The sequence below is a fragment of the Phyllostomus discolor genome, chromosome 9, assembly GCF_004126475.2.
Source record: "Phyllostomus discolor isolate MPI-MPIP mPhyDis1 chromosome 9, mPhyDis1.pri.v3, whole genome shotgun sequence".
In the NCBI taxonomy this organism is placed as follows: Eukaryota; Metazoa; Chordata; class Mammalia; order Chiroptera; family Phyllostomidae; genus Phyllostomus; species Phyllostomus discolor.
This window is the reverse complement of record NC_040911.2, coordinates 67,091,487-67,115,224: the sequence shown is the minus strand read 5'-3', so window position 1 is coordinate 67,115,224 and position 23,738 is coordinate 67,091,487. Positions and strand designations below refer to the sequence as shown.

Here is a 23,738-nt window from a genome sequence, read left to right as displayed (position 1 = left end):
GCAGCACAGAGCTCCTTGCCCCTAGTTAAGGAGTAGTTACATTTATACAGTCCTAAAATTACATTCGGTCATTTGAAGGCAGTTGTGACGCTGATGTGGCCCCATGTGAAAATGAGTTTGACACCCCTGCTCTAGGGGGATAGAGGGCAAAACTTTCCACCAGGAAGTGTGGAAACCCAAAGAATAGTAAAGATGTGGTTCCTGCACTCAGGGTAGTAAAGTTACCTCCAAGAGCTTTGAGATGACTGTTTCAGGAACCCATGGGCCCTTGGGGCCCTTCTTGCCTTCTGAGGTCTGGAGAAAATAGTCTTGAACTCCATATCCTGCTCCCTGTTGGTTGATTCCAGAGCCTGTGGGGTATGAGCTGCAGCAGCATCTGGTGCCCCAATCCACCTTTTAAGTGGTGGCCATTGTTTCACTTCCACCTTCTAAATTGAAAACCTTGTGCAGTTTCTCTTGCAGCCAACCCTGAACTGAGCCATAAAAGAAGATAACTCTGGGAAAGGTCGTCCTGGCTACGCAAAGTTGACACAGTGCAACCTCCTCTTCCCCCTCCACTACCCCCAGACACCAAACAAGATTATCACACTCCATGGGTTTCTCTAGTTACAGGTTACCCTTGCAGCATCCCAACAAAGACTGCCAAGGGTGTGACCAGTGGAACTCAAGGCCAGCACTGCCACACTCCATTGGGAACTTGGATTCCAGAGACTGTGCCTGTCCTCCCTACAGACACTCAGACATTCATGGGAAATAAAGTACAGGTAGTGATGACAGCAACCACTTAACAAAGTCTGTTATCTACTGTACTAAGTTAATTATTTTAAATTAATGAATATTCTAGTTATATACATTAACAGAAACAATTTAGGGACTTCACAAATGGATCACCCAAAGACTGAAACAACATTCTGAAAAAAAGAAATAAGTCAAAGTTACACATTCTTGCAAGTAGTTTATTCAAAGATTATTTGTCACCAAATTACAAACCATAACAATAGTAATATTGATGAGTTCAACATAAGAAAACATTTTTAAATAAACTCAACTTTTCTATTCTAATTTGGAACCACCTACAAGATATATTATGCACAGAACAAGATGAACCAGTATGTAGTTTGCTATTATTTGTCTTAAAAGAAGGGAAAGAATATATATGTGTGTTATCTATACTTATATTTATGTATACTCTACATATGTGCATATGCATATATATATATATATATTTATTTATTTATTTATTTATTTATTTAGAGGGGAAGGAAAGGAGAAAGAGAGGGAGAGAAACATCAATGTGTGGTTTCCCCTCACATGTCTCCAACTGGGGACCTGGCCTACAACCCAGGCATGTGCCCCGACTGGGAATTGAACTGGCAACTCTGTTGAGTGTTGGTTTGCAGCCCACACTCAATCTACTGAGCTACATCAGCCAGGGCTGCATATGCATATATTATATGCATGTGCTTATATAAACCTATACTATTTCTGGAAAGATATACATGATACTGGTATAATTGGCTGTCTTTGAGGAGGGGTAGGGGAAGTGGGTAGCTGTGGGGCAGGGATAAAAAGAAGATCTTTCACAACATAATTCTTCATACTTTTTAGCTTTGAATTACATGCAATTATTATCTATTGAAAAATAAATTTAAAAGAAAATTCTAAAATAAGCAGCAATAAAACATACATTAAGTTCATGACTATCCTGGGTACATTAAAAAATGCCCTTTGTGGTACTGGTGGCTTACACTGTCATATAATTTTTAGAAAACTTGAGTTCCTCTTAATTTCAATTTCCAAATCTCAAATACACATTTCAGAAAGAAACAAAGAACAGCCAGAGCTGGATGGTCTCTTTAAGTGAAGCCCCGCAGAGCCTGTAGGATCTAACAGTCATCCAGGTGGAGCTTAGCAGCAAAGAGCGAGGTGATGAGGTCATCCCCAGTTGTCAGAGCCAGGTCATGGGCTGTCTGTCCGCTACTATTCTTCTTTTGGATGCTTGCATTGCATCTGGAAAGAGAAGAGAATGGGGGGTGAACTGAAGAACATGGGCACTAGGACCTAAAGGCCTGGCTTTTCCCAAACACAGAGGCCAGTTTGGGAGCCTCCTGGCCCCACCTTCCCAAATCTGTCCCCAAGAGGACACCATGACCACTGTTCTTAAGGGTGGATCTCAAAAGGGTGAGACATTTAAGGGGCTTTCTATTTCAAATGTTCAATTGCTAGTCCTGGCCACTGGCACCATTGCATCAAAGTCCTATGACCAAGTACATTTAAGGAGGGCAACATTTTCATTATGCATAAAGTTAAAGGAATTCATCATCACCAAGCCTTCATTACATGAAATGTTTAAAGGGACTTATCTAAGAAAAAGAAGATAAAAACTATGAACAGTAAAATGACAACAAACTCACAACTATCAACACTGAAGCTAAAAACAAAAACAAAAACAAACTAAGCAAACAACTAGAACAGGAACAGAATCCTAGGATCACAGGGAGGGTTATCAGCAGGGAGGGGGAGGGGGAAATGGGGGAAAAGGTACAGGGAATAAGAAGCATAAGTGGTAGGCACAAAATAGACAGAGAGAGGTTAAGCATAGTGTAGGAAATAGAGAAGCCAAAGAACTTACTGTACAACCCATGGACATGCACTAAGTTGGGGGCAGGGGGAATGCTGGTGGGAAGGGGGGTACAGGGCAGAGGGGAATAAAGGGGAGAAAAAATGGGACGGCAGTAATAGCATAATCATAAAAATATACTTAAAAAATAAAATAAAGAATAGCTCAGACTGCCTGGAAGCCACGGTGAGACAATGGCCCCCATTCACAGGATTAATTATATATTCAGGCACCAGGGCCCTCTAAAATCACCCCAGGTAAGCAGAGGGGATCACTAGGGCCCTCACAAGTCTCCCCAGGGGCCAGGGAACATACCCCAGTAAAACAGCAATGCACTTCCTTCCTGACAGGCCAAGCAGAGCTACTTCATGAAGAGCTGTATTTTTGGAAGCTATTTGGGAAAAAAAAAATTATCCTGGCTAAAGGAACTGGAAAGGGAGCACATGACCAAAGAGGCCTTTGTTTTACCCACTGACCTACTTAACAAATTGGGATAATCTCTTTTGTCACCCCTCACTGCCACTTCCCTTGGAGAAATACTGTGATGGTGGCTAAGCTGTGATATTAGATAGAAAGTGAAACATCTATGAACACATTTATTTATTTATTTTTTAATCCTCACCCACAGACAGTTTCCATTGCTTTTTAGGGAGAGAGCAAAACATTGATGTAAGAGAGAAACATTGATTGGTTGCCTTCTGTATACTCTCATACTAGGAATCATAAGTACCTGGACTGAAGGTTGTATGTGTCTGGATCAGGATCTGAACTGCAACCTAGCTATGTGCCTGACCAGGAATAAAACCCGCAACCCTCTGGTTATGGGACAATGTTCCAATCAATTGAGCCACACCGGACAGGGCAAAACACATTATCTGTTTAAAGTGAGAAACCCCACAAGGATCTGATTTGTAGATGACTTAACAAATGCTAATAAAACTATTTTGGTAGCTTTCCAGAGTTTATGGAACATACTAGACATAGTCTCAACAGTGGCTTGGTCCCAAGTCTTGGACATTGCTCATAAGATAATAACCTTTCAGGGCTGAGGCTCCTATTCTTATTCAGGGAAAATGACTTTGGCTTCAGTGAGTTGGGTCGGTATGATATGATAGCCTCAATCTTAGAATCCACAGAGCAAGCCCTACAGGTCAGACAGAGTATACTTTACTGAATGCCAGACTGTCTCTCATCCTTGCCTGGAAGGTCCCCAGAGAAGGAGCAGTAGATCACTGAAATGGAGGATTGGGTGGTGTCTGCATTCTAGAACTTGTGAAAGGCTCCTGATCTGAGATGACAGGAAGATGGTACATGGGAATCATGATTGGAGTAGAAATGAGATGAGCAAATGAATTCTGCATTCTCCAAGACCTGCTATTTCCCTGATACCACCTCCATCCCTTGTACCTGCAGATGTATATGCAGCCATAAATTTATCTCAATGGAGAAGAAATATATGGTGGCCTCTTCTCTGAACAAGATAAATGGAGCCTTTGGTGAGAATCAGGTCAGCAACTGCCATGCCCAGAGGGAAGTCTTCCACTTGTCCCGCCAGAGAGCAGCTTCATCTACCCCTCAAAACTCCCCAGTTGACAAGCTCCACTAATATACACAGAATTCCCACTCATCCAGCACATTCCCCATTCTAAATATGGATAAACAACAAAGGATGGCAAACATCTGAGAAAAACCAAGACACGAAAACTTAAGAAATTTTTTAAAAGAAGAAAACCTAATTGGTATCCTCAAGAGGACTGAAGACAATATCAGACAAAAAACATGGGGCTGTGAAGAAGAAATAATCAGAACAAAAAGTAGCTCTAAGAAAGTAAAAATATGATTGTTGAAATAAAATGTATTAAATAGGAAGGTTAAGAAAATCTCTTAAAACAGAAAAGGGGAGATGAAAAATATGAAAAAATAAAAAAGAAATTCAAGAGGCTCACATCAAACCAATAGGAGGTTTAGAAAGAGGGAATTTAAAAAATGGAGAGGTGAAAATATCAAAGATATAATAGAAGAAACTTTGCCTGATCTAAAGAAAGACATGACTTTTCAGATTAAAGGGTCAACTGGGTGAATGAAAAACAGCACATAAAAAATACCCTTGTGAAATTTCCAAACATCAGGATAAATGCTTCCAGAAGAACAAATAAGTCACAAATGAATAAGAATTTATTGTAGAAATGTCATAGGCTATGTGGAATGCTAGAAATCAAGACAGCAAGAGATTCTAAGACTTTAGGAAATTTTATTTTGAACACAGAAATTAATATTAGTCAAATATTAAGCAAGAGTAAATTTTTTTAAGTCATTTTTAGGGCATTCAAGGGCTCAGAAAGTTATTTCTATACACCTTTTCTGAAGAAGTTGCCTGAGGCCACATTTTATCCTGGCTAGGGTCAAAACCCAGAAAGAGGAAAATGTGAACAATAACTTCAGGTGGATTCCAATTAAAAAGGAATCCTATAATGACCACCATGCAGCAGGTCTGGAAAGCTATCAGGCAAAACCTGAAACAGAAGTATACTCCAAGAAGAATGTCTCTAAGAAGAAAGGCATTGAAAAAATGAGAAACACTTTCAGCTCAGGCCCCCAGATACATGGCTACAGTGCATGGGCCTGAAGTGAACGTGGATGGTGGCAAGGAAAAACTGAGCAAAAATGAGCTAAAGAGTTGCCTGAAAGCTGTAAAGAAAATAGCAGAGAAGGAGGCTAAGCAGAAGGAGCTCAGTAAGAAACAACTAAGCCACCAATGCTGCTGCCACCAACCACACCACTGACAATGATGTAGGTGCTGAGGAGGAGGGCCTGGACCCAAACCAATACTACAAGATCCTCAGCCAAGCCATCTGCCAACTACAGGTCAATGCTGAAGACCCATAACCACACAAGTTCCATATAGACTTCTCGCTGACTCACTTCATCCAAGAATACAGTCACCTGTAGCCTGGGGACCACCTGAGTGACATTACCTTAAAGGTGGCAGATAGGATCCATACCAAAAGAGCATCTGGGGGAAAGTGCATCTTCTTTGACCTTTGAGGAGAGGAGATCAAGTTGCAAGTCATGGGCAATTCCAGGAGTTATAAATCAGAAGAAGAATTTATTCATATCAATAACAAACTGGGTTGGGGAGACATAATTGGAGTTCAGGGGAATCCTGGGAAAACCAAGAAGTGTGAGCTGAGCATCATTCCCTATGAGATTACACTATTTCCTTGCTTGCATATGTTACCTCATCTTCACTTTAGCCTCAAAGACCAAAGATATCATCAGAGATACTTGGACTTGATTCTGAATGACTTTGTGAGACAGAAATTCATCACCTGCTCAAAGATCATCACATATATAAGAAGTTTCTTAGGTGAGTTGGGATTCCTAGAGACTAAAACTCCCATGATGATCATCATTCCAGGGGGAGCTGTGGCCAAGCCTTCAGTAATCTTCCACAATGAGCTGGACCTGAATTTATATGAGAATTGCTCTAGAACTCTACCATAAGACGTGAGTGGTTCATGGAATTGACTGGGTTTATGAAATTGGACACCAGTCCCGGAATAAAGGAATTGATATGATTCACAATCCTGAGTTTACCACCTGTTAGTTTTACATGGCCTAAACAGACTATCATGATCTCATGGAAATCACAGGGATGATTTCAGGAATAGTAAAGCACATTACAGGTGGTTACAAGCTCACCTACTATCCAGATGGCCCAGAGGTCCCAGCCTACGAGATTGACTTCACCGCACCCTGCCGGAAAATCAGCATGGTAGAAGAGCTTGAGAAAGCCCTGGGGGTGAAGCCAACAGAAACCGACCTCTTTGAAACTGAAGAAACTTGCAAAATTCTTGATGATATCTGTGTGGCAAAAGCTATTGAATGCTCTCTACCTCAGACCACAGCCAGGCTCCTTGGTAAGCTTGTTGGGGAATTTCTGGAAGTGACATGCATCAATCCAACATTCATCTGTGATCACCAACAGATAATGATCCCTTTGGCAAAATGGCACCATTCTAAAGAGGGTTTGACTGAGTGAGCACTTTAAGCTTTTTGTCGTGAAGAAGGAAATATGCAACGCCTATACTGAGCTGAATGATCCCAAGGCAGCAACAGCTTTTCTAAGAACAGACCAAGGCCAAAGCCTCTGGTGATGATGAGGCCATGTTCATAGATGAAAATTTCTACACTGCCCTGGAATATAGACTATGCCCCACAGCTGGCGGGGGCCTGGGCATTGACCAAGTCACCATGTTTCTCACAGACTCCATAACATGAATGAAGTATTTGTTTCCTGCCATGAAACCTGAAGACAAGACAGAAAGTGTAGCAACTGCTAATACATTGGAAAGCACAACAGCTGGCACTCCTGTCTAGAAAACAATAACTGCAAATCACATAACTCAAGTACCTTTGCACTTCTGCAAAAGATCAAGGACTGCAAGGGAATTCTTATATGTTGGTATCCATTTGACTATTGCAATTCAGTCACCAGAGAGGAAAAAAGGAATTAAGAATTCCTCTTTTATTCCTTGTTACCAAATAAAGCATTTATCTCTAAAAAAAAAAGTAAAGAAAAAGTAAGAAACAAGATAGGACTATGGATTTAATGAAGACATGTTCCTTTTCAAAACAGAAAGAACAAAAGCAATCAGAAATCCCAACTTCTGGTTAAGATGGCAGCATAGGTAGACACAGCTCACCTATTCGCACAACCACATCAATATTACAACTAAAATATAGAACAAAAATCACTCAGAAATTTCAGAAATTGAGCTGAATGGAAGTCTGACAACTATGGAATTAAAGAAACCACATCCATCCAAACCAGTAGGAGGGGTCGAGACACAGAAAGGACTGATTCTGCACCTATGTGTGGTAGATAAATATTCCGGAGGGATATCTTGGGAGCAAGGAGTCCCACACTCACACCAGGAGCCCCAGCCAAGGGTTCCAGTGCCAGGAAGATAAGTCCCCACAAAAACCTGGGGGGACTGAGTCAGTGGAAGAGTTCTGGAGCCCCAAGCAGTTCCTCTTAATGAACCCCCACACAGATTCACCTACTCAAACTCACTCCCTCCTGAGCTCTAGCACTGGGGTAGCAGCTTGAAAGGTGCCAGTGGTACACAGGGAGAAACTGAAGTATTTGGCATCAAGGCGAGCAGAGGCCATTGTCCCTTTTCTAAACCCACTTCCAACAGAGCAGGTGAGCTGATGCCATATCTGAGACTCCATCAACCTGGTTAATACTGTTTGACCCACCTAGAAGATCCCCAGAGACTGCCCTACTCAACTTGTGGGCCCACTCAAGGTGCTTTTCCATATGAATGGCTGGTCTTGGCTCATGCTCCACAACTTCCTAAATCTTATCAAACAAGCAACAACTTGTTTCAGTGAGCCCCAGGCTCAGCACTAGCAGCAGCCAACTTAGATTCACAGCTTGCCTTTACCTGGGAACTCCAAGCCCAGCACAAGTAGCAGCCATCTCAGATTGCTTTATAGCTAAGGCAGGGTGCCTGGGGCAAAACACAGGTGGAGGCTGACCTTGGCTGGCACTACCCAGGAAACCCCAGGGCCAGTACACCCAATGGACAGCTACAGACCATGTTGGAGCACCACTACCCTGTCCCTGTACAGATGATACTCCATGGAGGTTGGAGGTTGGTGGTCAGTGGTCATAGCCAGTCCTTGAAGCTGACTGGCCTGGGTAAATCCCTCCCATTGATCTGCCAAAAGCAACCAAGACTTAACTACAAGAGGAGAGTGTACTTAGCTCACATGAAGGACACACCTTAAGTGCCCAGCTTGGTTGGCAAGGGAGGCTGTGCCACTGGAACCTACAGGATACCTACTACATTAGGCCACACAACCAAGACAGAGAGTCAAAGCAGCTCTACCTAATACATAGAAACAAACACAGGGAGGCTGCCAAAATGAGGAGACAAAGAAACAAAAATGAAAGAACAGAACAAAACTTCAGAAAAAAGCTAAACAAAATGGTGATAAGCAATCTATCAGATGCAGAGTTCAAAACACTGTTTATAAGGAAGCTCAAGGAACTTAGTGGGGACCTCAACAACATAAAAAAGAAAAAAGGATACACTAATTGAAATAAAGAACAATTTATAGGGAAACAACAGTAGAGTGGATAAAGCCAAGTATCAAATCAATGATTTGAAACATAAGGAAGCAAAGAACAACCAATCAGAACAACAAGAAGAAAAAGAAACCCTCCCCTACCCCCCACCCTCCAAAATGAGGATAATATAAGGAGCCTCTGGGGCAACTTTAAGAGGTCCAACATTCACGTCACAGGCATGCCAGAAGATGAAGAGAAATTGTAAGAAATTGGAAATCTATCTGAAAAAATAATGAAAGAAACTTCCCTAATTTGATGAAGGAAATAGACATACAAGCACAGGAAGCACAGAGTATCCCAAACAGGGATGCAAAGAGGCCCACTCCAAGACACATCATAATTAAAATGCCAAAGGTAAAAGATAAAGAGAGAATCTTAAAAGCAGCAAGAGAAAAGCAGTTAGTTACCTATAGAGGAGTTCCCATAAGACTGTCAGCTGATTTCTCAAAAGAAATTTTGCAGGCTAGAAGGGATTGACAAGAAATATTTAAAACTATGAAAAGCTGGGACCTATACAGCCAAGTTGCTCTGCCCAGCAAAACTCTCATTTAGAATCAAAGGGCAGATAAACAGCTCCCCAGACAAGAAAAAACTAAAGTTCATCAACACTAAACCATTATTATATGAAATGTTAAAGGGGCTTATTTAAGAAAAAGAAGATCAAAATATGAACAAAAGGCAAAAAAAAATATATATATATATCAACAATTGAATCTAAAAAACAAGCTAAGCAAACAAGAAGAACAGAGACAGAATCATGGATATGGAGAGCATTTTGATGGTTGCCAGATGGGAGGAGGTGGGGGAAAATGGGTGAAGAGGTGCGGAGATTAAGAAGTACAGATAGGTAGTTACAGAAATAAACATGGGGTTGTAAAGTACAGTATAGAAAATAGAGTAGCCAAAAAACTTATAGACATGAGCCATGGACATGAACAATGGTGTGGGGATTGACTGAGGGAGTGGGGGATGCTGGATGGAGCGGGGAAAGGAGAAAAATCAAGATAATTGTAATAGCATAATCAATAAAATATAATTAAAAAATAAATTCCACGATGGTCAAAGATACAAAAATTATATATTATTCATAGTTTCTGGAAAAAATGAAATGTGACAGGATTTTGAATAATTCATGGTGTGTAAAGAGAATCCATTTGACATTTTGGGTAAGAAAATTTGACTTTGAGTGGCTTATGGGGAAACCTTGTGTATCTTCAATACACAAAGAAGAAAATATAATCATAGCATACCACATAATTTTGAATAAAAGTACTAGAGGGAATTTTGAAACAGAGGAAAACAGAAGCAAAAATATTGACTTGGTATCTCTCTGTCCTGCTTCACAGCTGGGGAAACCACGGCACCAGGAGATTATGTGGTGGACTCAGATGGACCAGTCTCCTCCCCACAATGTTAACATCCAGAGACAACCATGCATTTTTTTTTCCAGCATTAACTTCATGGGTATATTTCTGTAGGGCTCTCTTCTCTTATGAGCCTGAATAATTCAGATCATGACAAAAACATTGCTTAACACCCCAAGTGCTAAGAACCTACCAGTCCCATGAAAAATTCATGAATTGAATTAGTATTGATTAATGAATTAGCAAAATATGTCATCATTTATAAAAGCTACTATAATGTAGACAATCCCACAGTCCATTTTTAAAATTTTGCTTTACACAGATTTAGAAAATATGAGAAGTTGAGTCACTTACTGAGCCCACAATGGGTTTGAATGGTTCTTAAGTGAATCAAATTGAACAGAGCATGCATGTAGGCTGATCCTGCCATAGCAGAGCCCTTGAGGTATAGGCTGGCTGCGACATGACACCAAGACTCTTCTTTCATTGTGTTTGACTTACAATCCCCACTGTTGCTTGATGTCTGCTCCTCTCTGCACAAGAACTGGGATTGCTTCATGGTGCTTATTGATCACAGCCATGGTAATAACAGGTCGGTCTTCATTATCACTGCAGTTGGGATCTGCTCCCTGCAGCATATGCAAAAGGACAAACCTGCCACAAAACTCTGCACTCAGCAGCATTCAATTGTCATCTTATTCACTAACAAATTTCCCTGATGGAACTAAACTGACTTAAATCCAAAGAGAAGAGAATCAGAAACCCTGAGACCCAACATACAACAGAGTCATCACATTATTTGGGTAGTAAAACTTCTGTTTCCCAATCAGGAGGAGCAGACAGTCAGACAACCTTGCTTCCTTATGAAACGTGAATGTCACATGGGGTCTCACAGGCCAGGGATTCTGTCCACCTTCATGCACCTTACTTGGGTTCCGTGTACTTTTCTGCCTATTTACTTTGCCATAAAAACTGGCAACAAGTAGCAATTCATGTAAAGCTTTGGATTTGCCATTTACTCCATTCCCAAACAGTTTTTAAGTAAATGGCACACTAATGATCCCAACAATGAACAAAACTCCCATCTGAAAGAGACAGAGATGAAACAGGTTGAAACCACAGAGAGACTTGCTTTTGGTTTCACTTACTTCATCAAGCAACTGTTCAATTACAGAGACTCTTCCATCCCCTGCTGGTCCAACTTCCTTAAGCAGGAGTCTGTCTTCGGGCTGCAGGATTACAGAATGTGGTCATTTCTACTGCTGCAAAATATTTTTACTGTCAAGTTCCATTTGCTCAGGCTCAACCCTAAAGGTGAATGTTTCCTCTCCAAGGTTAAGTTCTGAGCCCCAGGGATGGGTAAGCATGAGAATGATCATGTGTGTGTGTGTTGTGTATGTGGTCTTCAACAGTCAGCAACACAAATAAACACATCTAATGTAAATCTTGCTGATCTTTGAAACCTTGCCTTGATGAAGGATACCACACTCACATTGTTTTATATTATTTTTTTTAAGTTTTTGTTTATTTACTTTTAGAGGGGAAGGGAAGGAGAAAGAGAGGGAGAGAAACATCAATGTGTGGTTGCCTCTCGGTGGCCCCCAACTGGGGAGCTGGACCACAACCCAGGCATGTGTCCTGACTGGGAATTGAACTGGTGACTCTTTGGTTCGCAAGCCCATGTACAATCCACTGATCTACACTGGCCAAAGTGTTTTATATTATTAAGGTCAGGGATGCAATGAGAAATCACACTAAAACCCAGAAACCCCACACTAGTTTTATTATGAATATTTCTATGAAAAGCAACCAGGTGAATCCTAAAATTTACTTTGCATGCTGTATAAAGTGTTCAAAGTCAGCCTATGTATGACGGCTCAGATGAGGCATGAGTGAACAAATAAGATCGACCTCTTGCTTGGGAGGGGAAAAAAAAGCTCATCTATCATCAATCTATAATCAGAAATCTGAAGGTTATTATCTTTTATATTTTCAAAATACAAAGATATCTTTATCTAGTCTTTCTTTATATACAAAGGATTTCAAATGCTGGTTCCTGGAAGATTAAAGGAAACAGTCTAGAAAGCAGGAGACATCACTTCTAGTATGCTTCCTCCACAGGATCCCACTCAGGATCCATTTTATAAAGTGGAAGTGATACCCATCCCTCCCTGGCTCCCTGGAAAGTCATGAGGATGAATACACTGGCCAAGGCCTCTGAGCCTTTCAGAAGAAGATGTAAGGGCCACCCTTTGTCCTCCCAGTAAGTAGCTTGGAACAAGGTTCTCTAATGAGTTAGACTCCCCCCATCTTGAAGGGTGAGGGCAGTTGTTTATACTGAATTCCATTCTTTATGGAAAAAATGAACCAGAATGCACTAGAATGTCAACTTCATGAGGTCTGAGATCTTTATGTCTTTTGCTTGTTTTGTGTTCAACACTTAGAACTGAACTGGGTATCTATGTACTGAAAAGTAATCACTGAATGAGTGAACAGATGATATAGTTTCTGTTACTTATTCCCTAAATTTGAATGAGAAAATAAAGGCATGTAACAGTGAGGAATTCAGGTCATGTACAGAGTGAGTAGGTAGAGTATCCAAAATGGTAAAATTATTAACTTTATGGAACTCTATACTTACTGACAATATTTCAACCTGGGAGAAGGGAGAGAGCACAAAGAATCATAAGTATTAAATTCAAGACAATTCTCATGTCTTCTTTCCAAATTTATTAGTGTTCATGACACAAGATAAGGAGTAGAGTCCCTGTCTCTAGAGAAATCACAATGCAAGCTGGGTGGGGGATATGTGTACCCCTGAGGTAGCCCTGGGGGCCTGGCTTAACTGAAGCTTGAGGAAATAAATGACACTGTATCATCTCCATCACTGGCTGGGAGACCCAGGCTCTGGGCTTGTTGCTAAGTATATCTGTTGGCTCTATTGCAGCTAGTGGACTGGCTATAAGGGAAGGTGGTAGAGGCAATGTTCCCATTGAAATTGTTGCTGATCTATATTTTTGAAAAATAAACTCTAATAGCTGTGGAAAACTCCAAAAGGATAGCATCAGTAGATCAGAAATTGTGAGGAATCCCAGAGATTTAAAGTAGATGGAATCTGCCCTGGCCAGGTAGCTCAGTTGGTTGGAATATCATACCAAGATGACAAGGTTGTGGGTTCAACCCCCAGCCTATGCACATAAAAGAATCAACTGATGAAACCCTGGCCAGGGTATCAAAGGGTCGCCAGTTCAATTTCCAGGCAGGGCACATGCCCAAGTTGTGGACCAGGTCCCTAGTAGGGGGTGTGTGAGAGGCAACCACACAGTAATGTTTCTCTTCCTTTTTCTCTCTCCCTTACCCTCTTTCTAAAAATAAATGAAATCTTTTAAAAAAGAATCAACTAATGACTACATAAATAAGTGGGACAACAAACTGATGCCTCTCTCTCTCAATCTCTCTCTCTCCCCATCTCTCTAAATTCAATTAAAAAAAAAAAAGATGGAATCTGACTGATAGGGAAATCAAAGCAAAGAAAAAACCCAAGTGAAGACACTAGAAGTATGAGCGTGCATTCCAGAGAGTCCTGCAGATGCTCAAAGTTACTCAATAAGGAGGGCAGAAGCTGGTTGCAGGCTGAATTCATGAATGTATCATTAGAGGGCTTTATCGTCAATAGCTGAGATAGCTGGTGTCCTCCCTCTTCCATGCAAGGAAAGGAAGCTTTTGCTCTCTGCTTACCCCTTAATAGCCATTTTTCAGAGAGTCCATAATTTGCCTAACAAAGGCTTCTACTGGGAGCATTGAAACCCAAGAAAGGCAGAGTCCCAACCTCTATGACAGACACAGGAAAGGATTTGGAAAGAGCCCAGCCACACCAGAGCACTTCACAGCACCACCCTCACCATCAGAGGCAAGGCTTTCTTACATAGGCAATTTATGGAACTCAACGCTTTCTCCTGCCTCTGCCCACACAAAGACCCCAGTATCACATACCCATGATAGGCACCCATGCTGGGCACCCATACCAGACAGGAGATCAAACCAGACCTTCATTTGTTAATATGACCTGACAACCAAGGATCATCACATTTGAGACAAACCAAATAAAAGAAAGAAAAAAATGGGCACATAAAACTGACTCCAAAGGAAAGTGAGGTGATTTGGGACACTGATGAAAAGTTTTAAATAATTCTAATTAATAATCTTGAGATATTTTAGAGGATTCCAAAAATAAAAATGTTGTCATAAAACAAGGAACAGAAAATGGAAAAAAGTATTCTTCCATTTTAAAAAATCTCAAAATAAAACATGAAATAGGCCAAAGACAGCTGTAAGGACCAATGGATACACATACTGTAAGCTGCTCCTTCTTTCCTTGAAATGTTTTAGTCTTAAAATTCTTCATTCTCTTGATTTTTTCAGTGATATTTGAGGTGGTTTGGTTGCAGTCACTTACTGGAATGACAAAGAGTTAAGGACCAGAATGATGTCCCCCCATCCTCTCCTCACAGGTAAAGAGCTAGAGTCTACTGCCATGCCCTTCAAGGGGTGAAAAGGGTAAAATGGTTTTGTAGAAATTTCTGTTTGATTAAAATTGACAGGAAGGACTGCTATAGCCACTTCTCTCAGTCCAGGACCAGAGAATGCGTAGGAAGGAGGGGAACAGAAGTGACTAGTTTTTAGGCCCCTTGGAGCATCCACCTCCAATTTATCTTCCTAAGCCTGTGAAAGCCTTCAGGAAAGCCAGAGGAATAAAAAGGCTGGAATGTAAAAGTAAGATATGTGGTTGGGCTGGCAAGTTTTAAGCAATTCTGCCATCCTTGCCAAATCACTATGTTCTAGGCTTTAAAATCAATGGAAGGGCACAACTCACCCAAGTCGGACCTGCTGCCGAATAGCCCATTACCACCTTTGGTGACATTGCTCAGAAAGTGGTTGCTGAAATTCACCTCCTTACTGAGGTAAAGGTTCTGGCCAATAAGAAAATTCAGCACCATGAATGATGAGGCTGCTGTGTCCCACCAACCTCCCTGCCAACCTGCTCCTCTTTCTATTAATGACAACTCTGCACAATCAAGACTGAAATCTGGCACCCTTTCTACAATTCCATCACCCACTAGAATGTTCTGTTCATTTTGCCTCTTAAACAGCTCCTCAGCCTGTTCCCTCCTCTTAGTCACTACAGCCTCAGCTCCCTCTTCTCACACTGGGAACAATATAACGGCCTCCTAACAAGTTCCCACCAGCCCACCTTCCATGTAGCTGCCCCAGTCACCTTGATACAAATTGTAAGTAACTGTGTCCTGGCACTGCTTAAAACCCTTCTGTGTCTTGGAATTAGGGTAGCATGATGGGGAGGCTTAGGCTTCAGAGTTTAAATACTAGATTGGGGACCTTGGAAGATGCAAGTTGCTTAACTTCTTTGAGCCTCAGTTCTCTCACCTATAATGTGGAAATATTATGCCTACCTCAAAAGGATGTTGTAAAAGTAAAATGAGATGAAATAAATGTTTATAAAATGAGGATAGATAATACTTAGTCCAGACCTGACATCCTATCTCCTCCTGGACTGATTTCACAGCATGGCACCCTGCTCTATCCTCACATGGCTGCCAACTCCTGTCATAGGGAACCCTCTGCTATTTCCTCAACACTAGAACATGCAGGCTAAGAAAAAAAGAAAACATAGTGAACCTGGGAATTGGTGCCCACCCAGTTCTCCTTAACTGGTCAGCATACCTATCCCAGCTGCTGTGTTGGCTGCTAACAGCTCACAGCTGACCCCCTTCTCCAGCCAACTGTCCTCAGTAGCTGGGTGCTGCTCTACCCTAGAGGTTATGCCTCTCTCCTCCCTGCCTCAGTTGGGGACAACTGCATGGTGTCATTCACAGTCCAGAGCTCCTCCTGGATCAGGCTAAATCTAGACATTATTTGTGATCACTTGTGTATTCAGGCCCCTGCCTTGTCCCATGCCCCTCGCTCCCTTTCTCCTGAAGTACCTCTCTGACCCAAGCTTTGCTCTAGCCCACAATGGAAAACATGGCATTTGGTGCTTTACTTGGTTTCAAAACACTTTCATGTGCATTATCCCCTTGGATATGCCTGTCCAGCTTCCCTTTGAGGTAGGCAGGGTCCATAAATCCATCTTAATTTTAAAGACACTCAGCATCCTGCTGGGCACATGTCCAGGACCTAATAAATGATACCTCCTCTCATCTTACTTGCCTGTTTTACCCCTCTTCTCAATCTATTGATTAATCCTTTTGTATATTTTGACTTCTTGTCCAGTGACACTAAAGCTGTCAAAATTGATCAATGTTTGTTACACACAGCCTCTATGGCAATACCCGCATTACTGTATAAGAGGACAGATGAAGGGAGACATGGCCACAGCATTTGGTTTCTTTTTTATAGGCCAATAGGACAAAAATGGCAAACATTTTTGTCAGTCTTTCCCCAGATTAGTTGTATCACATAGACCTGCCATCAGATGTCAGAGAATATAAATAAGCCCGAGAACTACAGGACCAACTGAGTGACTGATAATTCCTATTCTTACTATATCATTATGTGCCCGAAAGCTGTCTTCTCTCAGGCTTAGCTCAGTTATTTATCTAATTCTATGAAATTGTCAGCCTATAGTGAAGTTTCATAATAATTGAAACTTTTCCTTTCTCTGGATTACACAGAAACATTTTAATAAATTATATGCCACAATTTACTAGTTCAGTCAATTCTTCAATGAATAACTCCTGAAGGTTTCACTCACCTTGTTTGAGACTTGAATATAATTCAGCCTGATGCTAACTTCATAGCCATCTTCTTGGACAGTAGCAGAGATAAGCTTTTAAAAAAGTATTAGAGAGGATTCACGACTGTGGGTATGGGACTCAGTGACCTGAGCAACAACAAGAAATTCTGGGCTGTTAAACTGTAAGTTTAGTCAAATATTTAGTTAATACCAAAGAAGGCAAAAAAGAGAAACAAAAACTAGATAAACTAGAACATAAATAGTAAAATGGCAGGCACAAATCTAGCCATATTTATAATTTCATTAATTATAAATGAACTAAATAAATACTCAAAGAGCAGAGACTGCCAGAATGGATAAGAAAACAAGGTCCAAATTTATACTATCTACAAGAGACATACTTCAAGTTTAATCAAGCCATATGGCTGGATGTCATCACCTTGGAAAAGGTGTCCTGGGGGCCAGGCATTGGCAATCAGGGATCTGGTATCACAGTTGAGCAGTTTCTCTGTAAGTAGTGGGATTTAGATTAAACCAGGGATCAGCAAAGGATTTAAGGATCACCTCATAAATGTATTAGGTTTTGTGGGCCATAGAGTCTCTGCCTTGAAAATTCAACATTGCCATGGTAACACAAAAGCAGCTGCAGAAAATAAGTAAATAAATAATTATACAATAAATTAATGTGATTCAATAAAACTTTATTTATTAAACTGGATAGCAGACCAGAATTGCCCCATAGGCCATAGTGTTCAGACCCCTGGGTTAGGCTAAAGATTAACAAACCGTCAAAACAGATTATCAAAGGAAATTGAGCAATACTTGACAATGAAATAATGGGTTGGCCAAAAAGTTCATTGACTAATTCCAGACACTTTTCATTGAGTGCTGATTTCAGCTTTTCTACTTGGGAGCAGTGCTTGTTGAATTAATTGTTTGGTTTTCTGGAAGGAGCTCATTAATAGAGGACTCCCTTCCAATCCCACTGTATACACAATATCACCTTCTTTGGAGGAAGACTGGCCTTCGGTGTGGTTGGTAGTGGTTCATTTCACTTGCCCCATGATCTCTTCTGTTTCACATTTTCTTGTAAAGTATCCATTTTTCATAGCCCGTCACAATTTGTTTTAAAAAATGGAACGTTTTTGTTATGACATCACCCATCGCAATTTGTTTTAAAAATGAAATGCTTTTGTTACGTTTAAGTAGAGAATCACAGGCAGAAACATAGTCAAAAAGGTTTTTTTCCATTAACTTATGTGGAGTCCAAACATCAAAGCTATTAACATAACCAAGCTGGTGCAAATGATTTTCAACATTTGATTTGGATATTTTGAGTATGTCAGCTATGTCCTGTGTGGTATAACACTGATTGTTCTCAATGTCGACTTGATTGCTATCAACTTCAATTGGTCTACCTAAATGTGGAGCATAGTCCAGTGAGAAATCTCCAGCACCAAACCTTGCAATCCACTTTTGACACATTCTATCAGTCACAACACCTTCTCCATACACTGTACAAACTTTTTTTTGCATTTTAGTTGCATTTTTACCTTTCTTTTTTTAAAGATTTTATTTATTTTTAGAGAGGGAAGGGAGGGAGAGAGAGAGAGAGAGAAACATCAATGTGCGGTTGCTGGGGGTTATGGCCTGCAACCCAGGCATGTACCCTGGCTGGGAATCGAACCTGCAACACTTTGGTTTGCAGCCTGCACTCAATCCACTGAGCTACGCCAGCCAGGGCTTGGTTTGGGCTTCTTACAGCAGGATAGCTGGGCTCCAAGAAGGAGTTTTGGAGATGAGGATGCCAAGTGAGAAGAAGCCATATGGCCTACATGACCACACCTTGGGAGTCCCATAGCATCATTTCCAACATACTATTATCCAACAGTCACAAGCCTACTCAGATTCAAAATGAGGGGATATAGTCTCTATCCTGTGAAGGGAAGACTATCAAAGAATCTGTGGTCATGTTTTAAAAACTACCACAATGGTAATACCTCTAACTTGCAGGTTTGTTTTGAGAACTGGAGATGATAAACATAGTACAGATATTGAGTGCATTGCTAAATGGTTAAATCTTATAACTACTATTTTTAATATAGTATAGAATTTAAATATACAATTTGGCTGTATTAAATTATCCTGGGTCATTTAACTTTGACCATCAGGATTTCCACGGCATGTAGTATCTGAAAGCTTGAGATATTCACAATTTACTGTCTTGGGTGCCAGTAGCGGGCCCTAAGACAAGACTCATGTGCAAGTGACTTATTAAGGCCATGCCTGCAATGGAAGATAGTAAGGAAGTAAGGGAAGCAGGGCAGGAAAGGGAAAGAAGCCAAGAAAAGTGCAATTTCAGTTGGAGCTGGTGGAGGGGAATTTCAGTCTGATCCCATGGGGCACTGTGAAGTGGAAGTTCCATTCAGAGTCTACCCACCTTTCCCATCCTGGGTTCAGCAATCAGGGCCCGGAATTCAGGGTTGTTCTGAGCATAAGACCTGAGGTGGGCAGAGATGTGATCCAATTGTTTTCTCCAGTATCCTGAAGAAGAAGAGAAACCTGTCTGTATGGATAATTACTCTGAGGCTAAGAGAGAAAATGCTGAAGTGGAATATGCATTCTCAAAAAGGTTGTTTTTCTTTGCCAAACTTTGTGATGGTTTTTACTTACTTGAACCTAAGTTCCATTTTTGTTTCCAGCTTCTTTTTATACATGATTAACTATAGAAATTTTAGAATCTCAAAAGAACATATTTTGATTGCTGTGCATGGGGTCTTTTTCTTTTACTCTTTTAAAATTCTTTTTAAATTAAGAACACCAATGAAAGAAACTGAGGAAGATACAAATAAATGGAAGCATATATTGTGCTCAAATGGATTAGAAGAATTAACATCTTTAAAATATCCATGCTAGCCATAGCAATGTATAGAGTCAATGCAATTCCTATTAAAATACCATTGGCATATTTCATAGACCTAGAAAAAATACTCCAGAAATTTATATGGAACCAAAAAAAGAGAAAAGATCCTGAGTAGCCTCAGCAATCTGGAGAAAGAAGAACAAATTTGGAGGTATTATAATACCTGATATCAAACTTTACTATAAGGCCCCCGTAACCAAAACATTCTGGCACTGGCATAAGAACAGATACATAGATCAATGGAACAGACTAGAGAGCCCAGAAATAAACCCATGTCTTTATGGTCAATTATATTTGACAAAGGGGGCATGAGCATACAATGGAGTACAGACAGTCTCTTCAATAAGTGGTGTTGGGAGAACTAGCCTGGTACATGCACAATAATGAAACTAGACCACGAACTTATACTATACACCAGAATAAATTCAAAATGGATAAAAGACTTAAATGTAAGTCATGATATCATAAAAATCCTAGTGCAAAAAATAGGCAGTAAAATTTCAGATATCTCATGTAGCAATGTTATTTATGCTGTCTCCTAGGCAGTGGTCCCCAACTTTTTGACACCAGGGACCAGTTTCATGGAAGACAATTTTTCCACAGACTGGTTGAGGGGGGAGTGGGTAGAGACAGGAGGTGGGAGCTTAGGCCTTAAAGCAAGTGAAGATTCACTCCCTGGCTTGTCCCTCATCTCTTGCTGTGTGGCCTGGTTTCTAACAGGCTATAGAACAATGAGGGCCCACAGCCCAGGTGTTGAGGACCCCTGTCCTAGGGCAAGGGAAATAAAGGAAAAAATAAACAAATGGGACTACATTAAATTAAAAACCTGCATGGCTAAAGAAAACATCATCAAAATTAAAAGGGAACTGACTATGTGGGAGAACATATTTGCCAACGATACATTGGACAAGGGTTTAATTTCTAAAATATATAAAGAACTTATACATCTTAACACCAGGAAGAGAAATAATCCAATTAAAAAATGGGCAAAGGACCTGAATAGGACAAACAGATGTCCCATAGGCATATGAAAAAATGTTCAACATCACTAGCCATCAGAGAGATGCAAATTAAAACCACAATGAGATATCACCCCACACTTGCCAAAATGGCTATCATCAAAAGATCAACAAAAAACAAATGCTGGTGAGGATGTGGAGAAAAGAGAACCCTAGTGCCCTCTTGGTAGGAATATAGACTGGTGCAGCCACTGTGGAAAACAGTATGGAATTTCCTCAGAAAACTAAAAATGGAACTGCCCTTTGACCTACCCAGCAATTCCACTGCTGGGAATATACCCTAAGAATCCTGAAACACCAATTCAGAAGAACCTATGCACCCCAATGTTCATAGCAGTGCTATTTACAAGATTTGGAAGCTAAGTGCCCATCATAGATGAATAGATTAAAAAACTGTGGTATATTTACCCAGTGGAAAATTACATAGCAGAAAAAAGGAATGGATTTCTACCTTTTGTGACCATATGGATGGAACTAGAGACTATTATGCTAAATGAAATAAGCTGGTCGGTGAAAGACTCATTTATAAGTGGAATCTAATGAACAAAATAAACTAGAGAACAAAATAGAACCAGAGGCATGGAATCATGGAACAGACTGACAGCTATAAGAGGGGACGCAGGAGGTGGGGACTGACTGAAAGAAAGTGAAGGGATTAAAGAACATATAAGAAGGACCCATGGACATGAACAATGGTGAGGGGATGGAAGTGGGTGGGAGGGCTAAAGGGGGGAAACTGGGACAAATGTAATAGAATAAACAATAAAAAATTTAAAAATAAATAAAATTATTTAAAAATTAACCCTAGGGAGATATAACAGTTGTAAAATATACCTATTTAAACTGTACAACCTGGGTTTGGCAAGTGTATACATCTCCATCAATATGTAGAACATTTCCATCACTCCTACAAGTTCCCTTGGGTCCCTTTCCAGTCTGCCTGGGGTTTAAAACGTTTGAATTAATTGCCACCATTTAAATTCTGGGAGATTTCACATGAGTCTAGCTTTCTGGTTTCTTATGTGCAGGTAGGAGATGCAGCAGCACTGAGCCTGCCTTCCTGCACATGCTTGGCTGCCTGGGGCAAAAGGGCAGCAGACCTCTTTGGACAGGGCACAAGCTCCCAGCAGGCCATAGTTCCCACAGGCCAGTGGCCTGCCTTTACCTCCTGGTTCTTCCCTGTTGACACTTGAGGCTACAAATGTGCACTGAATCCTGCCTCATCATTTTACAATGAGGACACTAAAGTTGAGAGCAATCAGTGACTTCTGCAAGATAACCCAGTGTGGTTTTGTGGAAACAGCACATCGTTTGCAGTTAAGAAAAGCTGGCATTTAAATCCTAAATTTACCATTTATCAGCTTAGTGAACTTAAGTCAGACACTTAAATCTCATTAAGCCTTACTTTCCTTACCTACAAAATGAGACTAATACCTCTTACTTTGTATGTTATTGTGACATTAAATAAGAAAACCTAAGTGTCTTAGTTTGGGTTGCCCTGGCAGCAAAGCCTAAAACAAAGACTTAGGAAAAGTGGTTTCTTAGAAAGGTGACCCTGGAAAGCACAAGTGATAGTGTAGTGTGAACACCCCAGCAGTTCTAAGATGTATCTGCCCATGGACAAGAAGTCTTCTGCTGCTCTCAAGGAAGTCTGAGGCAGCAAAAGAAATAGCTGTTGTGGTAAATCCAAACATGAGGGATGCTCCCAGTGATGTATCACCACCACAGCTGCACTGAAATCAGGCAGGCTGAGGGGAGCTGGTGTGGTACAACAGAAAAGTCCACTATGAGTAACTGAGATAACACTAGAGATAATCCTGAGCCTAGCACAGCGTTTGGCACAAAATATGCATTCATTTCTCAAATATTTTTGAGCATCTACTATGTGCCATGCACTATTCTAGGGCTGGAAATATAGGAATGAACAAAGTTCTTGGCCTTGAGTAGCTGACTTTCCAATGGAAATAGAGAATGTGAAAATAAATAAATATGAATGCAGGAGTACTTTAAACACATTGTTGTGACTGAGAATCTACAATACAATAGATGCACAATTCCCAGATCAAATCTCAACTCTCAAAAAAGCGTCAAGAGAGGACTCTGAAAAGCATGGGTTGGGAGAAAGAGTCCTTTGGAAAGGGTCATTGCAAGATTGTGAGTCCTCTTTTCTGGGGGCAGGGTTAGGTCTGCTCTCTTCCAGCTCAAACTGAAAAAGAGGACTATAGGAAACTGCATTCTGCTATAAGAAACTAATGATGTGTTTCTATAATCTATTGCTTCCAAGCAAAATACCCCAGAATTTAGTGGTCTGAAATACTGACTACTTAATTGTTCACACTATAGAAGTTCACACTACAGGTCAACAATGTAGTCAGTGTTCAGCAGGTATGGCTCATCCTTGTTCCACATGGTGTCAGCTGAGCCACTTAAGCTGGGGCTGGGGGGGTCCAAAATTATGTCACCCACAGGGCTGAGGCCTCAGCTAAGATAGCACAAACTGCTGGGGACAATCTTCTCATAATTGCTGCCTGCATGCTCAAATGTCTGTTTTTTTTGTGTGTTGATTGTTACTTTGGTCATCTCTATTTTCCTCCATATGGGACACGTTTTCATTCAGTAATCTATCCTGGTCTTCTTTATAGACAGTGCTCTCTTCCTATAGAATAAGAAGCTTTCAGTCCATTTCAGACCTAGGCCCAGAACTGTCATGCTTTCCTTTCTACTACTTTCTATTGGTAAAGCAAGTCGCAAGATCAGTCCAGATTCCCCCGCAAAAGGGAAACAGCCTTTTCTGTGAAAGAAGTGGCACATGCATAGAGGGAAAGGAGAAATTATACTGGCCATCTCGACAGTCAATCTACCATAGGACCGATAACACACATTGCCAGAAGATCTCAAGCACCTTGTGAACCAAGTTCT

At 40.8% G+C, this 23,738-nt stretch overlaps 1 protein-coding gene and 1 pseudogene across 6 annotated transcripts in view; one reads left to right on the top strand and one right to left on the bottom strand.

Annotated features, from left to right (window-relative positions):
* Positions 1-1,772: 1,772 nt before the first annotated feature.
* Positions 1,773-23,738, bottom strand: part of DZANK1 (double zinc ribbon and ankyrin repeat domains 1) — a 135,265-nt gene continuing 113,299 nt past the window's right edge. For 3 of the 6 annotated variants that reach the window (XM_036009489.1, XM_036009492.1, XM_036009491.1), the window contains 7 exons: positions 19,318-19,439; positions 16,896-16,970; positions 15,000-15,096; positions 14,481-14,581; positions 11,275-11,355; positions 10,628-10,755; positions 1,773-2,010 (listed from right to left, as the gene is read on the bottom strand). In XM_036009489.1, coding sequence (XP_035865382.1) covers positions 1,887-2,010; positions 10,628-10,755; positions 11,275-11,355; positions 14,481-14,581; positions 15,000-15,096; positions 16,896-16,970; positions 19,318-19,439 — 728 coding nt within the window. In that variant the 3' untranslated portion in view covers positions 1,773-1,886. Of the gene's footprint in view, positions 2,011-2,935; positions 3,012-10,624; positions 10,756-11,274; positions 11,356-14,480; positions 14,582-14,999; positions 15,097-16,895; positions 16,971-19,317; positions 19,440-23,738 lie in introns of all 6 variants that reach the window. The other 3 variants (XM_036009493.1, XR_004899330.1, XM_036009490.1) reach the window with 3 other exon arrangements.
* LOC118496777 lies at positions 4,728-7,122 on the top strand (annotated as a pseudogene).